The sequence below is a fragment of the Lontra canadensis genome, unplaced genomic scaffold, assembly GCF_010015895.1.
Source record: "Lontra canadensis isolate GAN:19392208 unplaced genomic scaffold, GSC_riverotter_1.0 scaffold5, whole genome shotgun sequence".
Taxonomy (NCBI): domain Eukaryota; kingdom Metazoa; phylum Chordata; class Mammalia; order Carnivora; family Mustelidae; genus Lontra; species Lontra canadensis.
The window spans coordinates 39487937-39506562 of record NW_022630999.1 but is presented as its reverse complement, the minus strand read 5'-3'; the positions used below and the strand labels follow the sequence as shown (position 1 = coordinate 39506562).

Sequence of the window (18626 nt, the reverse complement as noted above, 5' to 3'; positions counted from 1 at the left end):
AAGAGCACCACCATCTTGAGCATGGCCACCATTCTAGGGCAAGCAAAACAAAGACCATCAACAACAGGACTGGCTTTGTGGTATTGAGAAATAGCTTTATTAAAGGATTGAGGAAAGGCACATGACCTTTAAGAATTCTCTCACACAAGGTAGCAAAAAGTATTCAACAGGGGCGCCTGGGTGGCTCAGTGGTTAAAGCCTCTGCCTTCGGCTCAGGTCATGATCTCAGGGTGTTGGGATCGAGTCCCGCATCGGGCTCTCTGCTCAGCGGAGAGCCTGCCTCCTCCTCCTCTCTCTCTCTCTGCCTGCTTGTGATCTGTCAAATAAAAAAAAAACAAACAAAAAAAACCTTAAAAAAAAAAGTATTCAGCAGGTGTATGTGTAAGAAAACCCTGGGAAAGGCTCAGAATCTCTAGCAGGGCTGGCAAGGTATTTCTCTCAGCTAGTTAGTGAGGACTACAGGGTGTGACTGCTTCCTCAACTGTGAAGTCAGCAATGCAAGACTTCAAGGAACATGCAAAAAAAATCAACAAAAATATGACAACACCAGGAGAACACAATTTCTCAGGAATCAACTGCAAAGAAATGAAGATCAATGATTTACCTGATAAAGAATTCAAAATAGCTGTTTTAGGAAATTCCAATGAGCTACAAGAATTTTTCTCAGTTTTTGTAACTAATTTACATAACTACCAATAATTAAAACCTGCATATTGATTTATGGTAGAAAAATGTGTAAAATCATCGTCAGTATAATTTCTTATACTTGTTCATCTTCACAAATGAGGTTTCCCTTTTCTTGGAGATTTAAATGTTGCTCATTCAAGTGCAGTGTGACCATGATTGGTTTTTGTTTTTTGTTTTTTGTCTTTGATTACTGAGTATTAGGCAAGAATTCCTTCTGTTTTAAGAAAATTTTCATTTGAAGTTAAACGTATGGCAAATCTTTGTAAAATTCCTCTACAACTGAGCCAAGGAGCATTAGCAAAGAACACAGAATCATTAAATCTGTTGTCTTCTAAACTTAGTGAAGACTCATAGAATTTGCACGTATATACTATAAGATGTTAACAACTGTATCCATGATATTTTTAGCACATTCAGCTTCAAGATATTTTTATATTTTCCACATGTATTGTACAGTGGAATGAAGCAACAAATAAGAGTCTCTTGTTTGAAAATGTCAATAAATTTGAATTTTTGACCCCCCCAAAATAATAAAGGTAACAGAGTGAAATCAAGAAAAAAGTACACCAACAAAATGCAAAGTTGAACAGAAATAATTTTAGAAGAACCAGACAAATTCTGGAGCTAAAGCATACAGTGAATGAAATGAAAAATGCACTAAAAAAAAAAAAATGCACTTTTACTGCTCAAGCAGAAAAAGATTCTGGGAAGTAGCAGACAAGATCTTTGTAATTCTTTGAAGGAGAACAAAGAAAAAAGAGTGAAGAAAGCCAATATGAACCATGGAATTTCATGAAAGGTAAGTTGCAATCTCAGAAGGAAAATAGAGGGAAAAGGGAACAGAAAACTTGAAGATTTAATGGCTGAGGACTTCTCAAATATGGAGAGGAATCTGGACACCCAAATTCATTATGATAACATGTCATCCCCAAATTTAAAACTAAAATGATTGTCTCCAAAAAACATTATTGTACATTTTTGTCTGAAATCAAAGACAAGGAGAGTATTTTATGCAGCAAGGGCAGTTAGAGTTAATTCTCTCATAGAAGGGAATCCCCATAAGGCTACCAGTGGATTTCTTGGAAGAAACTTTGCAGATTAAGAGTGGAATGATAGGGGTGCCTGGGTGGCTCAGTGGGTTAAAGCCTCTGCCTTCGGCTCAGGTCATGATCCCAGGGTACTGAGATTGAGCCCCACATCGGGCTCTCTGCTTGGCAGGGAGCCTGCTTCCTCCTCTCTCTCTCTGCCTACTTGTGATCTCTGTCTGTCAAATAAATAAATAAAATCTTGGAAAAAAAAAAAAAGAAAGAAACTCATTTCAGCTTGAGGAGACATAGAGGCCTAACGTGAAGTTAAAGAAACTGGGGCACCTGGGTGGCTCAGTGGGTTAAAGCCTCTGCCTTCAGCTCATGATCCCAGGGTCCTGGGATTAAGCCCCGCATTGGGCTCTCTGCTCAGCAGGCAGCCTGCTTCCCTTCCTCCCTCTCTGCCTGCCTCTCTACCTATTTGTGATCTCAGGTCTGTCAAATAAATAAATAAAATCTTTAAAAAAAAGAGAGAGAGAAAGAAACTACATGCACATGGAAACCTAAAGAGAGCAGGAATAGCTGTACTTACTTAAGGGGGGGGGGGAACCTTAAGTCAAATCCTGTAACAAGGAAAGAAAAAAAACTGATGATAGAAGGCCATATTATAGATAAATGGATCATTCATCAAAGATATCTACGAATCATAAATATACATGAACGAAACATCAGAGTACCAAAATATAATAAAATACTAGTAGATATTAAAAGAGAAATAGACAACAATAAAAACATGATAGAGGACTTGATTACCCCACTTTCAACAATGAATAGATTATCCTAAAAAATTCGTAAAGAAATCTGTCAGCACTGTGGTTTAGAATAAACGGCCCTAACAGATATATAGAGTGCATTTCTACAAACAGCAGAATACAGTTTCTCAAGTGAACAGGGAACATTATTCAAGTTAATGCATACAAATTATGTTTTCTGATCACAATGATATGAAACTACAACAGCTGAAGGAGAGCTGAAAAATTTACAAGTGTGTAGAAATTGAACACACTCCTGAACAACCAGTGAGTCAAAGACAAAAATGAAAAGACTAGTTAAAAACTAGCTTGAGATAAAAGAAAATAGAAACATAACAAACCGTAACTTACGGGAGGTAGAAAAAGCAATTCTATGAGGGACGTTTATAAAGATGTCAAATAAACAATGTAACTGTAACTTTCAAGGAGCTAGAAAAAGAACAAGGTAAGCTCAAAGTTAGTAAAAGGAAAAAAATAACAAGATCAGAGTGGAAATAAATAAGAACCAGAACATGTTTTATGAAAGATGAAATTAGCAAACATTTAGGTAGACTTAAAAAAAAAAAAAGGAAAAATCAAATTCAGAAATGAAAGTGGTGATATTATGGTTGATTGGCTACAAATACAAAAGATCCTAAGAGATTACCATAAGCAATTACAGGCTAACAAATATAGAACCTGTTAAGATTCAATCATTAAGAAATAAAAAAATCCATAGATCAATGGAACAGAATAGAAAGCCCAGAAATAGACCCTCAACTCTATGGTCAACTAATCTTCGACAAAGCAGGAAAGAATGTCCAATGGAAAAAAAGACAGCCTCTTCAATAAATGGTGTTGGGAAAATTGGACAGCCACATGCAGAAAAATGAAATTGGATCATTTCCTTACACCACACACGAAAATAGACTCAAAATGGATGAAGGACTTCAATGTGAGAAAGGAATCCATCAAAATCCTTGAGGAGAACACAGGCAGCAACCTCTTCGACCTCAGCCGCAGCAACATCTTCCTAGGAACATCGCCAAAGGCAAGGGAAGCAAGGCCAAAAATGAACTATTGGGATTTTATCAAGATCAAAAGCTTTTGCACAGCAAAGGAAACAGTTAACCAAAAGACAGCTGTCAGAATGGGAGAAGATATTTGCAAATGACATATCAGATAAAGGGCTAGTGTCCAAAATCTATAAAGAACTTAGCAAACTCAACACCCAAAGTACAAATAAGCCAATCAGGAAATGGGCAGAAGACATGAACAGACATTTCTGCATCCAGATGGCCAACAGACACATGAAAAAGTGCTCCATATCACTCAGCATCAGGGAAATACAAATCAAAACCACAATGAGATATCACCTCACACCAGTCAGAATGGCTAAAATTAACAAGTCAGGAAATGACAGATGCTGGCGAGGATGCGGAGAAAGGGGAACCCTCCTACACTGTTGGTAGGAATGCAAGCTGGTGCAACCACTCTGGAAAACAGCATGGAGGTTCCTCAAAATGTCGAAAATAGAGCTACCCTATGACCCAGCAATTGCACTACTGGGTATTTACCCTAAAGATACAAAAGTAGTGATCCGAAGGGGCACGTGCACCCAAATGTTTACAGCAGCAATGTCTACAATAGCCAAACTATGGAAAGAACCGAGATGTCCATCAACAGATGAATGGATAAAGAAGATGTGGTATATATACATAATGGAATACTATGCAGCCATCAAAAGAAATGAAATCTTGCCATTTGCCATGACGTGGATGGAACTAGAGGGTATCATGCTTAGCGAAATAAGTCAATCGGAGAAAGACAACTATCATATGCTCTCCCTGATATGAGGGAGAGGAGATGCAACATGGGGGGTTAAGGGGGTAGGAGAAGAATAAATGAAACAAGATGGGATTGGGAGGGAGACAAACCATAAGTGACTCTTAATATCACAAAACAAACTGAGGTTTGATGGGGGAGGGGGATTGGGAGAGGGGGGTTGGGGTTATGGACATTGGGGAGGGTATGTGCTATGGTGAGTGCTGTGAAGTGTGTAAACCTGACAATTCACAGACCTGTGCCCCTGGGGATAAAAATATATGTTTATAAAAATTTAAAAAAAAAAGAAATAAAAAAATCTGAACAGAGCTGTAAGGATGAAGAAGACTAAAGCAGTAATCAAAAACCTCTCAATAAATGAAACCCCAGGACCAGAAAGTTTCTTCGGTGAATCCTTATAACAGCTTCAGAATTACCACAACCATAAAATAAGTTTGGGAATGTTCCTTACTCTTCAGTTTTTGGGGGCCAGCATTATCCTGATACCAAAGCCAAATAAGCTAAAAAAAAAAAACTATAGACTAATATCCCCACTAAATATAAATGCAAAAATGTTAGCAAATGCTATCAAATAAAATTTAACATATTAAAAGGATTATACTCCACAATAGAGTGGGATTTATTCCTGTGATGCAAAAATGACTCAGCCTATGCCAAGCAATAAATATGATAAACCATTTGAGAAAAATTCAACATTCTTTCATAATAAAAATGCTAAACAAATTGGGTATAGAAGGAACATACAATAAACACTAACAGACAAGTCCACAGCTTACATACACTCAAATAAAAATATGAAAGCCAGTCTTATAAAATCATGAATGAGGGGTGCCCGGGTGGCTCAGTGGTTTAAGACTCTGCCTTTGGGTCAGGTCATGATCTCAGGGTCCTGGGATCGAGCCCCGCATCAGGCTCTCTCCTCAGCAGGGAGCCTGCTTCCCCCTCTCTCTCTGCCTGCCTCTCTGCCTACTTGTAATTTCTCTCTGTCAAATAAATAGATAAAATCTTTAAAAATAATAATAAAGTTCCAAAATTTGTGTGGACCCATACATGGCCTTGAATAACTGAAGAAATTCTAAGAAAAAAACAAAGCTAGATGCATTACACTTCCTGTTTTCAAACTGTATTACAAATATAGTCTAAGTAAACACATAGACCAAGGAGACAGAATTCTCTCAGTAAATAAAAAATAAACCCTTGTATATATAGTCAACTCCTATTTGAAAAGGGATCCAAGAATACTCACTGGGGCAAGAATAGTCTCTTCCATAAATGGTGTTTGAAAAATTAAATTTTATCATATGTAAAAGAATGAAATTGGAGCCCCACTTACACCACTTACAAAAATAAACTCAAAATGGAGTCAAGATTTAAGAACTGAAACTGTTGGGGCGCCTGGGTGGCTCAGTGGGTTAAGCCGCTGCCTTCAGCTCAGGTCATGATCTCAGGGTCCTGGGATCGAGTCCCGCACGGGGCTCTCTGCTCAGCAGGGAGCCTGCTTCCCTCTCTCTCTCTCTCTCTCTCTCTGCCTGCCTCTCCATCTACTTGTGATCTCTCTCTGTCAAATAAATAAATAAAATCTTTAAAAAATTTAAAAAAAAAATTACATCACACCTGTTATAAGGAGCAAGATGGCAGAGGAGTATGAAACCTAAATATCATTGAGCCCCAGGAGTTCAGCTAGGTCATTAGCAAACCATTCTGAACACCTACAAACTCAACACCAGACTGAAGAAAAAAATAATAGCAGCAATTCTACAAACAGAAAAGCAACCACTTTCTGGAAGGTGGGCCATGCAGAGAAGGGAATCCAAAGCGCTATTTGGGAAGATGGACCGCAGGGGAAGGGAGCCTCTGTCAGCTAGCTCCTGGCAAGTGAGAAAGCAGCAGAACATAAAATTGGAACTTTCAGAAGTCTGCTTCAGTGAGGGATGTCGCTCAAGTGGCTAAGCAGAGAATGGAGCCCTCACTGGGATAGTGTGGTCTCATGACTCTTGGGGTCACAGACAGACCAAGGCATGAGTGTGGCAGAGCTCCCAAGTATTAGAGCAGGGTGCTGAGGAGTGGGCTCTCAACTCAGAATTGCCATAAACCATGATCTGCAGCACGATTGAGCTACTGCTTTTCAAGCAAGGACCCCACAAGCAGCAGATCCAGGGAGACTACCTTTCTTACCCCAGGAAGAGTGGCACAGGAGCCTGCCACAGCAGTCTGCTGGGTTTGGAGACTCCAAATAGGGTTGTGTGCCAGAGACAGGAATGTTTGATCACAGGCCAGGTAAGCTCGGAGCGCTGCTGGAGACCAGGGAGACAAGAGTGATTGACTGCTTTTCTCAGAGGGTGCCCTAAGGAGTGGGGTCCCAAGCTCTCAGCTCCTCTGGGTGGGAGATTGGGAGCTACCATCTTCATTCATCCTCCAAAGCTGTACAGAAAGCTTTCGAGGAAACGAAAGCTACTGAGTGTAAACCAGAGCAGATTACTTAGCCTGACTGGTGGGAAGGGCAGTGCAACTCCGCCTTGGGCAAGGACATTTGAGAATCACTGCAACAGACCCCTCCTCCAGGAGATCACCAGGAACATTCAGCCCAAGACCATGTTCACCAGGCACAGAGAACTGCAAATCTCCAGCAGTAGGGGAATATAGCACATAGAATTCATTGCTTTTTTCCCATGATTCTTTAGTCTTTTGTAGTTTTTCTTTTTTTTTTTTAATTTTTCTTCTTTCCCTTTTCAACTAACATCTTATCAATTCCTTCATTTTTAATGTCATATTCTATCCCTTCATTATATATACACCAACAATAGAGTTAAATACAAGTTTTTCTTTCTTTAAAATGTTGAGATACAATTTCTTCTAACAGACCAAAATATATCCTAAATCTAATGTATGGCTTGTTCTAGTCTCCTGCCTAATCACATTCTTTTTCTTTTTTTCAATTTTTTCCTTTTTTCAATGAACTTATCAACTCGTTCTTTAAAATCTTTAATTTTAATCTTTACAGTCATATTCCATTCCTTCACAGTATGACTATAAAGATAAGTTTTTCTTTCCTTAAAAATTTGGGAGGCAGTTTCTTCTAACAGACCAAAATATACCCAAAATCTAGGGTGTGGCTCTGTTCTATTGAACAGCTTGACCCTATTCTTTATTTTCCTTTTTTTTTTTTTCTTTTTTTCTTAACTTTCTTTTGTCTCCAGTTTCAGGTCTCTTCTTATTTGTTTTGTGTGCATTTTTCTGTGGTAGTTGTTACCCTTTTAGCATTTTGTTCTCTCATTCATCTATTCTTCTCTGGACAAATGACAAAATGGAAAAAAACTCACCTCAGAAAAAAAGAACAAGAGGCAGTACCAACTGCCAGGGACCTAATCAATACAGACATCAGTTAGATGTTGGAACAAAGTTCATGACAATAGAGTATATGACAATTATAAAGATACTAGCTGGGCTTGAAGAAAGTATAGAAGATACAAGAGAATCCCTTTCTGGAGCAATAAAAGAACTAAAATCTAAGTTAAAGTAAAAAAAGCTATTAATAAGGTGCAATCAGAAACGGAGACTCTACCTGCTAGGATAAATGAGGCAGAAGAGAGAATTAGTGATATAGAAGACCAAATGATGGAGAATAAAGAAGCTGAGAAAAAGATAAACAACTACTGGATCACAAGGGGAGAACTGGAGAGATAACTGATAGTATAAGATGAAACAATATTAGAACAATTAGGATCCCAGAAGAAGAAAAAGAGTGGGCAAAAGGTATACTGGAGCAATGATAGCAGAAAACGTCCCTAATCTGGAGAAGCAAACAGGCATCAAAATCCAGAAAGCACAGAGAACACCCCCTCAAAAATCAATAAAAATAGGTCAACACCCCCTCATCTAATAGTAAAACTTACAAGTCTCAGAAACAAAGAGAAAATCCTGAAAGTAGCTCTGGACAAAAGGTAACCTACAAAAGTAGAAATATTAGGTTGGCAGCAGACCTATCCACAGAGACCTGGCAGGCCAGAAAGGACTGGCATGATATATTCAGAGCAGGAAGTGAGAAAAATATGCAGCCAAGAATACTGTATCTAGCTAGGCGGTCATTGAAAATAGAAGGAGAGATTTAAAAGCCTCTGAGACAAACACCAAACCAGCCCGACGGGAAATCCCGAAAGGGGTCCTCTAAGCAAAGAGAGAGCCTAAAGTTAACATAGACCAGAAAGGAACAGAGGCAGTATACAGTAAGAGTCACCTTACAGTCAATACAATGGCACTAAACTCATATCTTTCAATGGTTACCCTGAATGTAAATGGGCTAAATGCTGCAATCAAAAGACACAGGCTATCAGAATGGATAAAAAGGTAAGACCCATCAATAAGTTATCTGCAAGAGACTCATTTTAGATCCAAAGACACGTCCAAATTTAAAGTGAGACGGTGGAAAAACCATTTACCATACTAATGGACACCAAAAGAAAGCTGGGGTGGCAATCCTTATTATCAGACAAATTAGATTTTAATCCAAATACTGTAAGACATGAGGAAGGACACTATCATACTTAAAGGGTCTATCGAACAGGAAGATCAAACAATTGTAAATATCTATGCCCTGAACATGAGAGCAGCCAATTATATAAGCCAATTAAAAACAAAATCAAAGAAACACATCAACAGTAATACAGTAACAGGGGGTTTTAATACCCCCCTCATTGAAATGGACAGATCTAAGGAAAAGATCAACAAGGGAAAAACGGTTTTAAATGACACTGGACAGATGGACTTCACAGATATATTCAGAACATTCCATCCCAAAGCAACAGAATACACATTCCTCTCTAGGGTGCATGGAACAGTCTCCAGAATACATCACATCCTGGGTCACAAATCCAGTCTCAAGAAGTACCAAAAGACTGGGATCATTCCCTACATATTTTCAGACTACAATGCTTTGAAATTTGAACTTAATCACAAGACGAAATTTGGGAAGAACTAAAATATATGGAGGCTGAAGAGCATTGTACTAAAGAATGAATGGGTCAACTAGAAAATTAAAGAAGAATAAAAAAATTCATGGAAACAATTGAAAATGAAAACACAACTGTTCAAAATCTTTGGGAGGCAGTAAAGGCAGTCCTGATAAATTATATAAAAATACAAGCCTTTCTCAAGAAACAAAAGGTCTCAAATACACAACTTAACCTTACACCTAAAGAAGAACACCAAATAAAGCCTAAACCCAGTAGGAGAAGAGAAATAATAAAGATCAGAGCAGAAATCAATGAGATAAACACCAAAAGAAGGGTAGAACAGATCAACAAAAGTAGGAGCTGGTTCTTTGAATGAATTACTAAGATTGATAAATCCCTGGCCAGACTTACCAAAAAGAAAAAAGACCCAAATTAATAAAATCATGAATGAAAGAGGAAAGATCACAACCAACACCAAAGAAATACAAACAATTATAAGAACATATTATGAGCAACTCTATGCCAGCAAATTAGACAATCTGGAAGAAATAGATGCATTCCTAGAGAGTATAAACTACCATAACTGAACCAGTAAGAAATGGGAAACTTTAACAGACCCATAACCAGCAAGGAAATTGAAGAAGTCATCAAAAATCTCCCAACAAGAGCCCAGGGCCAGATGGCTTCCCAGGGGAATTCTACCAAACATTTTAAAAAGAATTAATACTGGGGCACCTGGGTGGCTCAGTGGGTTAAGCCTCTGCCTTCGGCTCAGGTCATGGTCTCGGGGTCCTGGGATCGAGCCCTGCATCCAGCTCTCTGCTCAGCAGGGAGCCTGCTTCCTCCTCTCTCTCTGTCTGCCTCTCTGCCTACTTGTGATCTCTGTCTATCAAATAAATAAACAAATTCTTTAAAAAAAAATTAAAAAAAAAAGAATTAATAACTATTCTCCTGAAAGAATTCTAAAAAAATAGAGATGGAAGGAAAATTTCTAAAGTCCTTTCTGGCCTTTAGGAGACCAGCATTACCTTGATCCCCAAACCAGACAAAGACCCCATCAGGAAGGGGAATTATAGAACAATATCCCTGATGAACACAGATGCAAAAATTCTCACCAAAATTCTAGCCAGTGGGATCCAACAGTACATTAAAAGGATTATTCACCATGACCAAGTGGGATTTGTTCCTGGGCTGCAAGGTTAGTTCAATATCCACAAGCCAACCAAGCTGATATACATTAATAAAAGAAAGAGCAAGAACCGTATTCTCCTCTCAGTAGATGCAGAAAAAGCAACTGACACAACACAGCACCCTTACTTCATCAAAACTCTTCACAGTGGAGGGATAGAGTGTATTACCTCAATATCATAAAAGCTGTCTATGAAAAGCCCACAGCAAGGGGAGAGGGAGAAGCAGGGTTCCCACAGAGTAGAAAGCCCAATGTGGGGCTCAATCCAAGGACTCTGGGATCATGACCTGAGCTGAAGTCAGAAGCTTAATGACTGAGCCATCCAGGCGCCCCACAAGTAACATTCTCAATGGGGAAAAACTGAGAGCTTTTCCCTTAAGGTCAGGAACACGGCAGGGATGTCCACTATCACCACTGCTATTCAACATAGTACTAGAAGTCCTAGCCTCAGCAATCAGATAATAAAACGAAAAGGCATCTGAATCAGCAAAGAAGTCAAACTCTTACTTTTTGCAGATGATATGATTTTTTTTTATTTTATTCATTTATTTGACAGAGAGAGAGACCACAAGGAGGCAGAGAGGCAAGCAGAGAGAGAGGGAGAAGCAGGCTCCCTGCCAAGCAGAGAGCCTGATGCGGGGCTCAATCCCAGGACCCTGAGACCATGACCTGAGCCGAAGGCAGAGGCTTAACCCACTGAGCCACCCAGGTGCTCCGATGATATGATTCTTTACGTGGACACTCAAAAGACTCCACCCCAAAACTGCTAGAACTCATACAGGAATTGAGTAAGGTGTCAGGATATAAAATCAATGCACAGAAATCAGTTGCATTCTATACACCAACAAGGCAGGAGAAAGAGGAACTAAGGAGTCCATTCCATTTACAATTGCACCCAAAGCCATAAGATACCAAGGAATAAATTTAAACAAAGATGCAAAAAATCTGTCCTCAGAAAACTATAGAATACTTGTGAAAGTAATGAGGAAGACACAAAGAAATGGAAAAACATTCCATGCTCAGAGATTAGAAGAACAAATACTGTGAAAATGTCAATACTATCTAGAGCAGTCTGCACATTTAATGCAATCCCTATCAAAAGACCATCAGCTTCTTTCAAGGAAATGGAACCAATAATCCTAAATTTTGTCTGGAACCAGTAAAGACCCCAGATAGCCAATGTTGGGAAAAAAAAAAAAAAAAGAAAAGCTGGTAGCATCACAATTCTGGACTTCAAGCTCTATTACAAAGCTATAATCATCAAGACTGTATGGTACTGGCACAAAAACAGACACATAGATTAGTGGAACAGAATAGAGAGCCCAGAAATAGACCCTCAACTCTATGGTCAACTAATCTTTGACAAAGCAGGTAAGAATGTCCAATGGTAAAACGTTTCTTCAACAAATGGTGTTGGGAAAATTGGACAGCCACATGCAGAAGAAGGAAACTGGACCCTTTCCTTACACCACACACAAAAATAAACTCCAAATGCGTGAAATACCTCACTGTGAGACAGGAATCCATCAAAGTCCTTGAGGAGAACACAGGCAGCAACCTCTTTGACCTCAGCCACAGCAACTTCTTAGACACATCGCCAAAGGCAAGGGAAGCAAGGCCAAAAATGAACTATTGGGACTTTATCAAGATCAAAAGCTTTTGCACAGCAAAGGAAATAGTCAACAAAACCAAAAGATAACTGACAGAATGAGAGAAGATATTTGCAAATGTCATATCAGATAAAGGGCTAGTATCCAAGATCTACAAAGAACTGTTCAAACTCAACACCCAAAGAACAAATAATCCAATCAGGAAATGGGCAGAAGACATGAACAGACATGTCGGCAAAGACGACATCCAGGTGGCCAACAGACACATGAAAAAGTGCTCCACATCACTCGGCATCAGGGAAATACAAATCAAAACCACAGTGAGATATCACCTCACACCAGTCAGGATGGCTAAAATTAACAAGTCAGGGAATGAGAGATGCTGGTGAGGATGCAGAGAAAGGGGAAACCCTCCTACACTGTTGGTAGGAACGCAAGCTGGTGCAACCACTCTGGAAAATAGTATGGAGGTTCCTCAAAAAGTTGAAAATAGAGCTACCCTATGACCCAGGTATTGCACTACTGGGCATTTACCCCAAAGATACAAATGTGGTGCTCCAAAGGGGCACATGTACCCAAATGTTTGTAGCAGCAATGTCCACAATAGCCAAACTATGGAATGAGCCTAGATGTCCATCAACAGATAAATGGATAAGGAAGATGTTGTGTATATATACAATGGAGTATTATGCAGCCATCAAACCCACTCCCACCTCAAAATCTTGCCATTTGCAACGACATGGATGGAACTAGAGGGTATTATGCTAAGCAAAATAAGTCAATCAGAGAAAAACAATTATATGATCTCAGTGATATGAGGAATTTGAGAATCAAGACAGAGGATCATAGGGGGAGGGAGGGAAAAATAAATAAGACAAAACCAAAAAGGGAGAGAAATCATAAGAGACTCTTAATCTCAGGAAACAAACTGAGGGTTGATGGAGGGGAGGGGGCCAAGAGGAATAGGGTAGCTAGGTGATGGACATTGAGCTCTGTGAATTGTGTAAGACCAATGAATCATAAACTTGTACCCCTAAAACAAATAATATATTATATGTTAGTTTAAAAAAAAAATCACATCACTCTTGTTAGAATGGCTCTTACCAAGAAGACATTAGTTAAGTGCTGATAAGAATGTGGAGAAAAGGGAAATCTGTGCTCTTAGAATGGACATTGATACACCCACTATGGACACTAATACAGAGATTCATCAAAAACATTAAAATAGAAGTACTATAATCTAGAAATCCCACTTATGGGTATGTGTGATAAGGAAATGAAATCAATATCTTAAAAAGAGTACCTATATCCCACATTCATGAAAACTATTCACAAGAGTCGAGACATGGAAAAGACCAGTAATGGATATCCATTGATGAATAAAGAAAATATATAGATCTATACATACACATACTATATCTCTATCTTACCTGTGGATCTATCTATATAATGCAATATTATTCAGCAATAGAAATTCTGCCATTTGTAACAACATGGATAGAATATGCAGACATATGCTAAGTGAAGTCAGTCAGACAAAGACCCACACTGTATGATCTATCTTAAATGTGGAACTTTAAATATCTAAACTCCTAGTAACAGAGATTGGAATTATGGCTGCCAGGGGCTGGATGTTGGGGAAAATGAGGACAAGTTTGTCAAAGGTATAAACTTCCATTTATGAGTAAATTTCTTGGATTGAATGTATAACGTGGAGTCTATAGTGAACAATACTTTATTATGTGTTCTAATGTTGCTAAGAGAGTAGACCTTAAATAATGTCACAAAAAAAGAAATGGTAATAATGTGAGTTAATAAAAGTGCTAATCAACCCTATTGTGGTAATCATTTTGTAATATATACGCGTACCAAATCATCACATTGTACAAATTTAACACAATTTTATATGCAAATTATATATTAATAAATTTGGAAAAGAGAATGATAGGTAAGTTTCATACACTTTTTACTATACAAACATATTTCTTGATTCTGTAAACTACTAGCCCCTAGAAGCAACATCCCCTCTTAACAACAAGCATGTACTATGTTCTAATTTAGATTTTTAATACCATTTATAACAAGAGGAACTTAGGCCCTTAAAAAATTAACTACTCTACTATGCAACCATCAAAAAAAAATGAAATCTTACCATTTGCGACAATGTGGATGGAACTAGAGGGTATTATGCTTAGCAAAATAAGCCAATCGGAGAAAGACAACTATTGTATGTTCTCCCTGATATGAGGAACTGGAGATGCAATGTGGGGGGTTTGAGGGTTAAAAGACAAAGAATTCCTTAAGGATTATAACCAATCTCTGGAAAAGTGGTGTCTCTCCCAGGCTGTCACTGGTCTAATAGACACAGGAAGAATATCTGAAGCTGAAGCCCTCTGCACGAGGAATTTAAAAAGTAACCCTGATCAGTCAGCTGTTATCTTACTTTTGAGACAAGTTCATTGTAAACTACTCCTAGAGTCACAAAACCCTCTCCCAGATGCCATCCTTGAAGAGCTGCAAAAAACAGTCATGTCCAACTCAACTTCTGTTCCAGCATGGTAGTGGCTAGCACACATATATCAATCCCAAGCAATGATGATGGGTGCTACAGAAATGTATTATAGAAAGAGTCTGCAAGTAGCATCCCAACAGGGCAGTTGGAGTGGGAAGCTGTCGAGTCTGTTAAGACTAGCCCTACTTGCTTTAAAAGCCTGCATGGCTAATATTTCCAATGATCACTGGTCACCTTTTGTTCAAGAAGCTACAACTGAGGCCTTAAAACTTTGTTTTTGTCCATTGGCTGTCTTTTTACAAGCTTTGTTACAATTCAACTGCAAAATGGGGGCAAGAGAGACACAGCGACTTTTGGAAAGAGTGGTTTATCAGCCTGGGTATCCCAAGTCTATTGTATCAATGGCACGTTGGTATCTACTGAGACACTTACATGCCAAAAATGACTACGAGCTTATTGATGTGCTGGTAAACAATGCCCATGGAGATACAAGAGCATTGGAACTGAATCAGAAATTGTCTTCACGGTAACAGTATGTTATTTTATAGTAAGCAAGCAAAGAAAAAGTTATTAGAATCAATGAATCAAGACTTTTCCCCAAAGCAACATTTTAAAAAACCATAGTTCCAGATTGTCTTTTCAAGGATTTTAAATTTAAAATTCCTATTTTAAAGCTAAGGACATTTAAGTTATTAAGCTAGGGGTTTAATTTTTCAAAAACTCTTAATATAACTTTAATTTGAGAAATATGTTTGATTTTGAGAAACCCATAATGAAAGGAAAAAACATGATTCCCTTAGGTGTTCATCAGTAATTTGTAAACCAGAAAAGAATGGTTTACACATTCTTTTCTCCATCTTGCATTTTGCATAGTAATATTTTTGTACCCCTTTACAATAAAGCCTTAATAGCCATTTTCCAAATAATATGTAAAAGCAAATTAGCACGGTGCAGAATTTTATTAAAAAATAAGTTGAAAGATGTAATTTCTTCTATGAATTCTGGAGTTCAGCAGACCGACTCATCATAACATCTAAATAATCTTAGAACCTGTTTTACTAGTGGTTCATCTCAGATTCTGTTGAAGAAGTATAATGTAAATGTTGGTGAGTTTAGAGTGCTAGTGGATATGTTTGTATAGTTCAAAACACTCAGGTGTATGGCTGCATTAAAAAAATCAATGGAAATTTTTGGAAAACAATGCTGACAGTGTTTAATTGATCATGTAATTTCTACAATTATGACAAAAAGACTTGAACTTTCTGAAATAAGAAAAAACAGTGTTTTATTTTCTTTATCAATTAATATCAGATAATTTCTACATTTCAAATTTTAAAACTTGAAAGCACATTTACCTATTTTAGTTTTTCAAAAAACTTTTTATATATCTGAAAAAACTATATGTTGCTTACTTTAGATTTGTGGTTTTAAAAAATATTTTCAGATATTTACATATATTATTTGTTGTATGTAAATGTGTTGGTTGTACAATTTATGTATGTAGTTTTTCAAAAAAAAAAATTGACTACTCTACATGATCTACAGGGTCCTGGGATTGAGCCCCACATCAGGCTCTCTGCTCAGCAGGGAGCCTGCTTCCCCTTCTCTCTCTGCCTGCCTCTCTGCCTACTTGTGATCTCTCTCTCTGTCAAATAAATAAATAAAATCTTTTTTTTTTTTAAATTGACTACTCTAGAGCTAATGCAGGGAATATACAAGAGAATTTCATGTCAGAAAGTAAGAAAGTGCTTAAAAACAAAACCAACTGAAGTATGTCAAAGCAGGCATAAGAGCTAACTGATAGAACTTTCTGTGGTCAAAAATTAAAGTTCTGCAATACAAAATATTTTATTACAGCTCAAGTTAGAAAATGAATATCCCTTAGCCTGTACTGAAATTAAGAGAATAGATTATAAATTGGTAAAAATAGACAAGTATCCTGAGCAAGAGAATTCCAATTAATGCAGATAGATTCTGCTACTTCAAGCAACTGCAGCATAATTCCCAAGCCCTTAAAACTGGTCTGTACATCAGGGTGCCTGGGTGGCTCAGTGGGTTAAAGCCTCTGCCTTCGGTTCAGGTCATGATCCCAGGGTCCTGGGATTGAGCCCCACATCAGGATCTCTGCTCGCCAGGGAACCTGTTTCCTCCTCTCTCTCTGCCTATCTCTCTTCCTACTTGTGATCTCTGTCAAACAAATAAATAAAAATCTTAAAAAAAAAACTGGTCTGTACATAGTGACCTTTTTTGAAACAGTACAGTATGGAAGGGGGGGAGAAAATAACTTTACTATGTCAAAACCTGAAAATCATTCCTTCAACTATGACCAAACTTAACACACATAATGACCTATTGTGTTGACAACATACATTCTTCCATACGATATGATGAGAATTGCATTTAAGGTCTATGCTCTTCCTCCCAAAAACCCTTCATCCCAGTCTAAGCATGATAAAAAAAAAAAAAATCAGAAAATTCCCAGTTGAGGGAAACTGTAAAATACCTGACGAGGAATCCTGCAAACGAGCACAGTAAGTCAAAACAAAGGAAATCAGCACAAGAAATGGATTTAGTTACTGATGACCGTGTTCACGCAGGTGTTCATTGGGTGTATCAAGTGTACTTAGCTGGGGAAACTAGGTGTGGAGTACATAGAAATAATTATTTGTGCAACCTTTCTGTTCCTTTGAAACTCTTTTTGAAACATTGTTATGCAATGAAAAAACAAGTACTATGAATAAAAGTCTAAAAGAATGTTATCAAACTCCTCTTTGGATTTTTCCTTTCAAAAATATACCCTGTGTAGTGTGAACATTATTTTCTGTCATAAAGGCATGTGTATCTAGGTATATATATTTATCATTCAATAAATATGTTTATCATTCAGTCTTATAGGTCTAGTGATAAAGAATAACATAATCACACACTGATAATCATTTTATGGAAATTGTAATGGTAAAAATATGCACAGTATACTATGGATATCTACATGAGAGTCAATAAAACTGAGAAGTTAACCTATGAATTATATTTGAACTGATAAATCAGAATTAACCACATGTAGAATAGAGAAGGAGGTTATGCATTTTATTATTTTTTTTAAAGATTTTATTTCTTCATTAGAGCACAAGCAGAGGGAGGCAGAAGGAGAGGGAGAAACAAACTCCCTGCTGAGCTGGGAGCACAAAGCCAGAGCCAGACATTCAGCCTCATCCACGCCCTCAACTCAGCCCCCCCACCGCCCCCCAGAGCTCTCCATGGGGTCTTCAGATCAGTCCTGCCATGCCGCTAGTCCCTAACGCTAACCCTTGGATGGGTTCTGAGAGGCCCTTCCCCAAGGGCCTTGCTTCAAATTCCCAGGGATTGGGGACACCGGAGCAATACCAGATGACAGAGCCTGTCAGCCAGAAGGAAACTGTGCCATTTGGATCTTCAGAAAGGTTTCAGAGCGGGAGAAATGTGCCCGGCTACCTCAGGCCACACCTATATTTAGTGGACCTCAGTTTACAAACCCAGAGACAACACTCACCCAGATACATGCTCTCAACTCAGCCCTGGGAACACTCCCAAAACATCTTTAGATCAGTCCTTCCATGCCTCTAGGTTCTAACTCTAACCCTTGGTTGGGTTCTGAGGGGTCCATCCCTAGTGGCCATGCTCTGAAGGGCAGGAGTTAGGAACACTTGGGCAATAGCGGAGGACTCAGCCAGCCTCCTTGAAGGAAATTTTGCCCTTTGGAGCTCTGGAAAAGATTCAGTGCTGGAGAAATCTGCATGCCCATCTGAAGCCACCCCCACGTTCAGTGGCCCCCTGGACACAAAGCTAGAGCCCGACATCCTGATGTTCTCTATCAACTCATCCTCCAGTAGAGATTGAAATACCCTGGGCAGTTCATGCCTGACATGCCCCTAGGCCCTAAGCTTAACCCTAGGCTGGGACTTCAGGGTTCTGTCCCAAGTCCTGGCATGCAAGCCCTACATGTGGGGGACACCTGAACAATACCAGAGGACTCCGCATG

At 38.5% G+C, this 18626-nt stretch overlaps 1 protein-coding gene across 1 annotated transcript; it reads left to right on the top strand.

Annotated features, from left to right (window-relative positions):
* The first annotated feature begins 13441 nt into the window (after positions 1 to 13441).
* Positions 13442 to 15168, top strand: LOC116864433 (tetratricopeptide repeat protein 37-like). The gene is given in 2 exon segments (XM_032851993.1): positions 13442 to 13454; positions 14375 to 15168. Coding segments are annotated over 2 exon segments (777 nt in total). The 3' UTR covers positions 15139 to 15168.
* The last annotated feature ends 3458 nt before the right edge of the window (positions 15169 to 18626 follow it).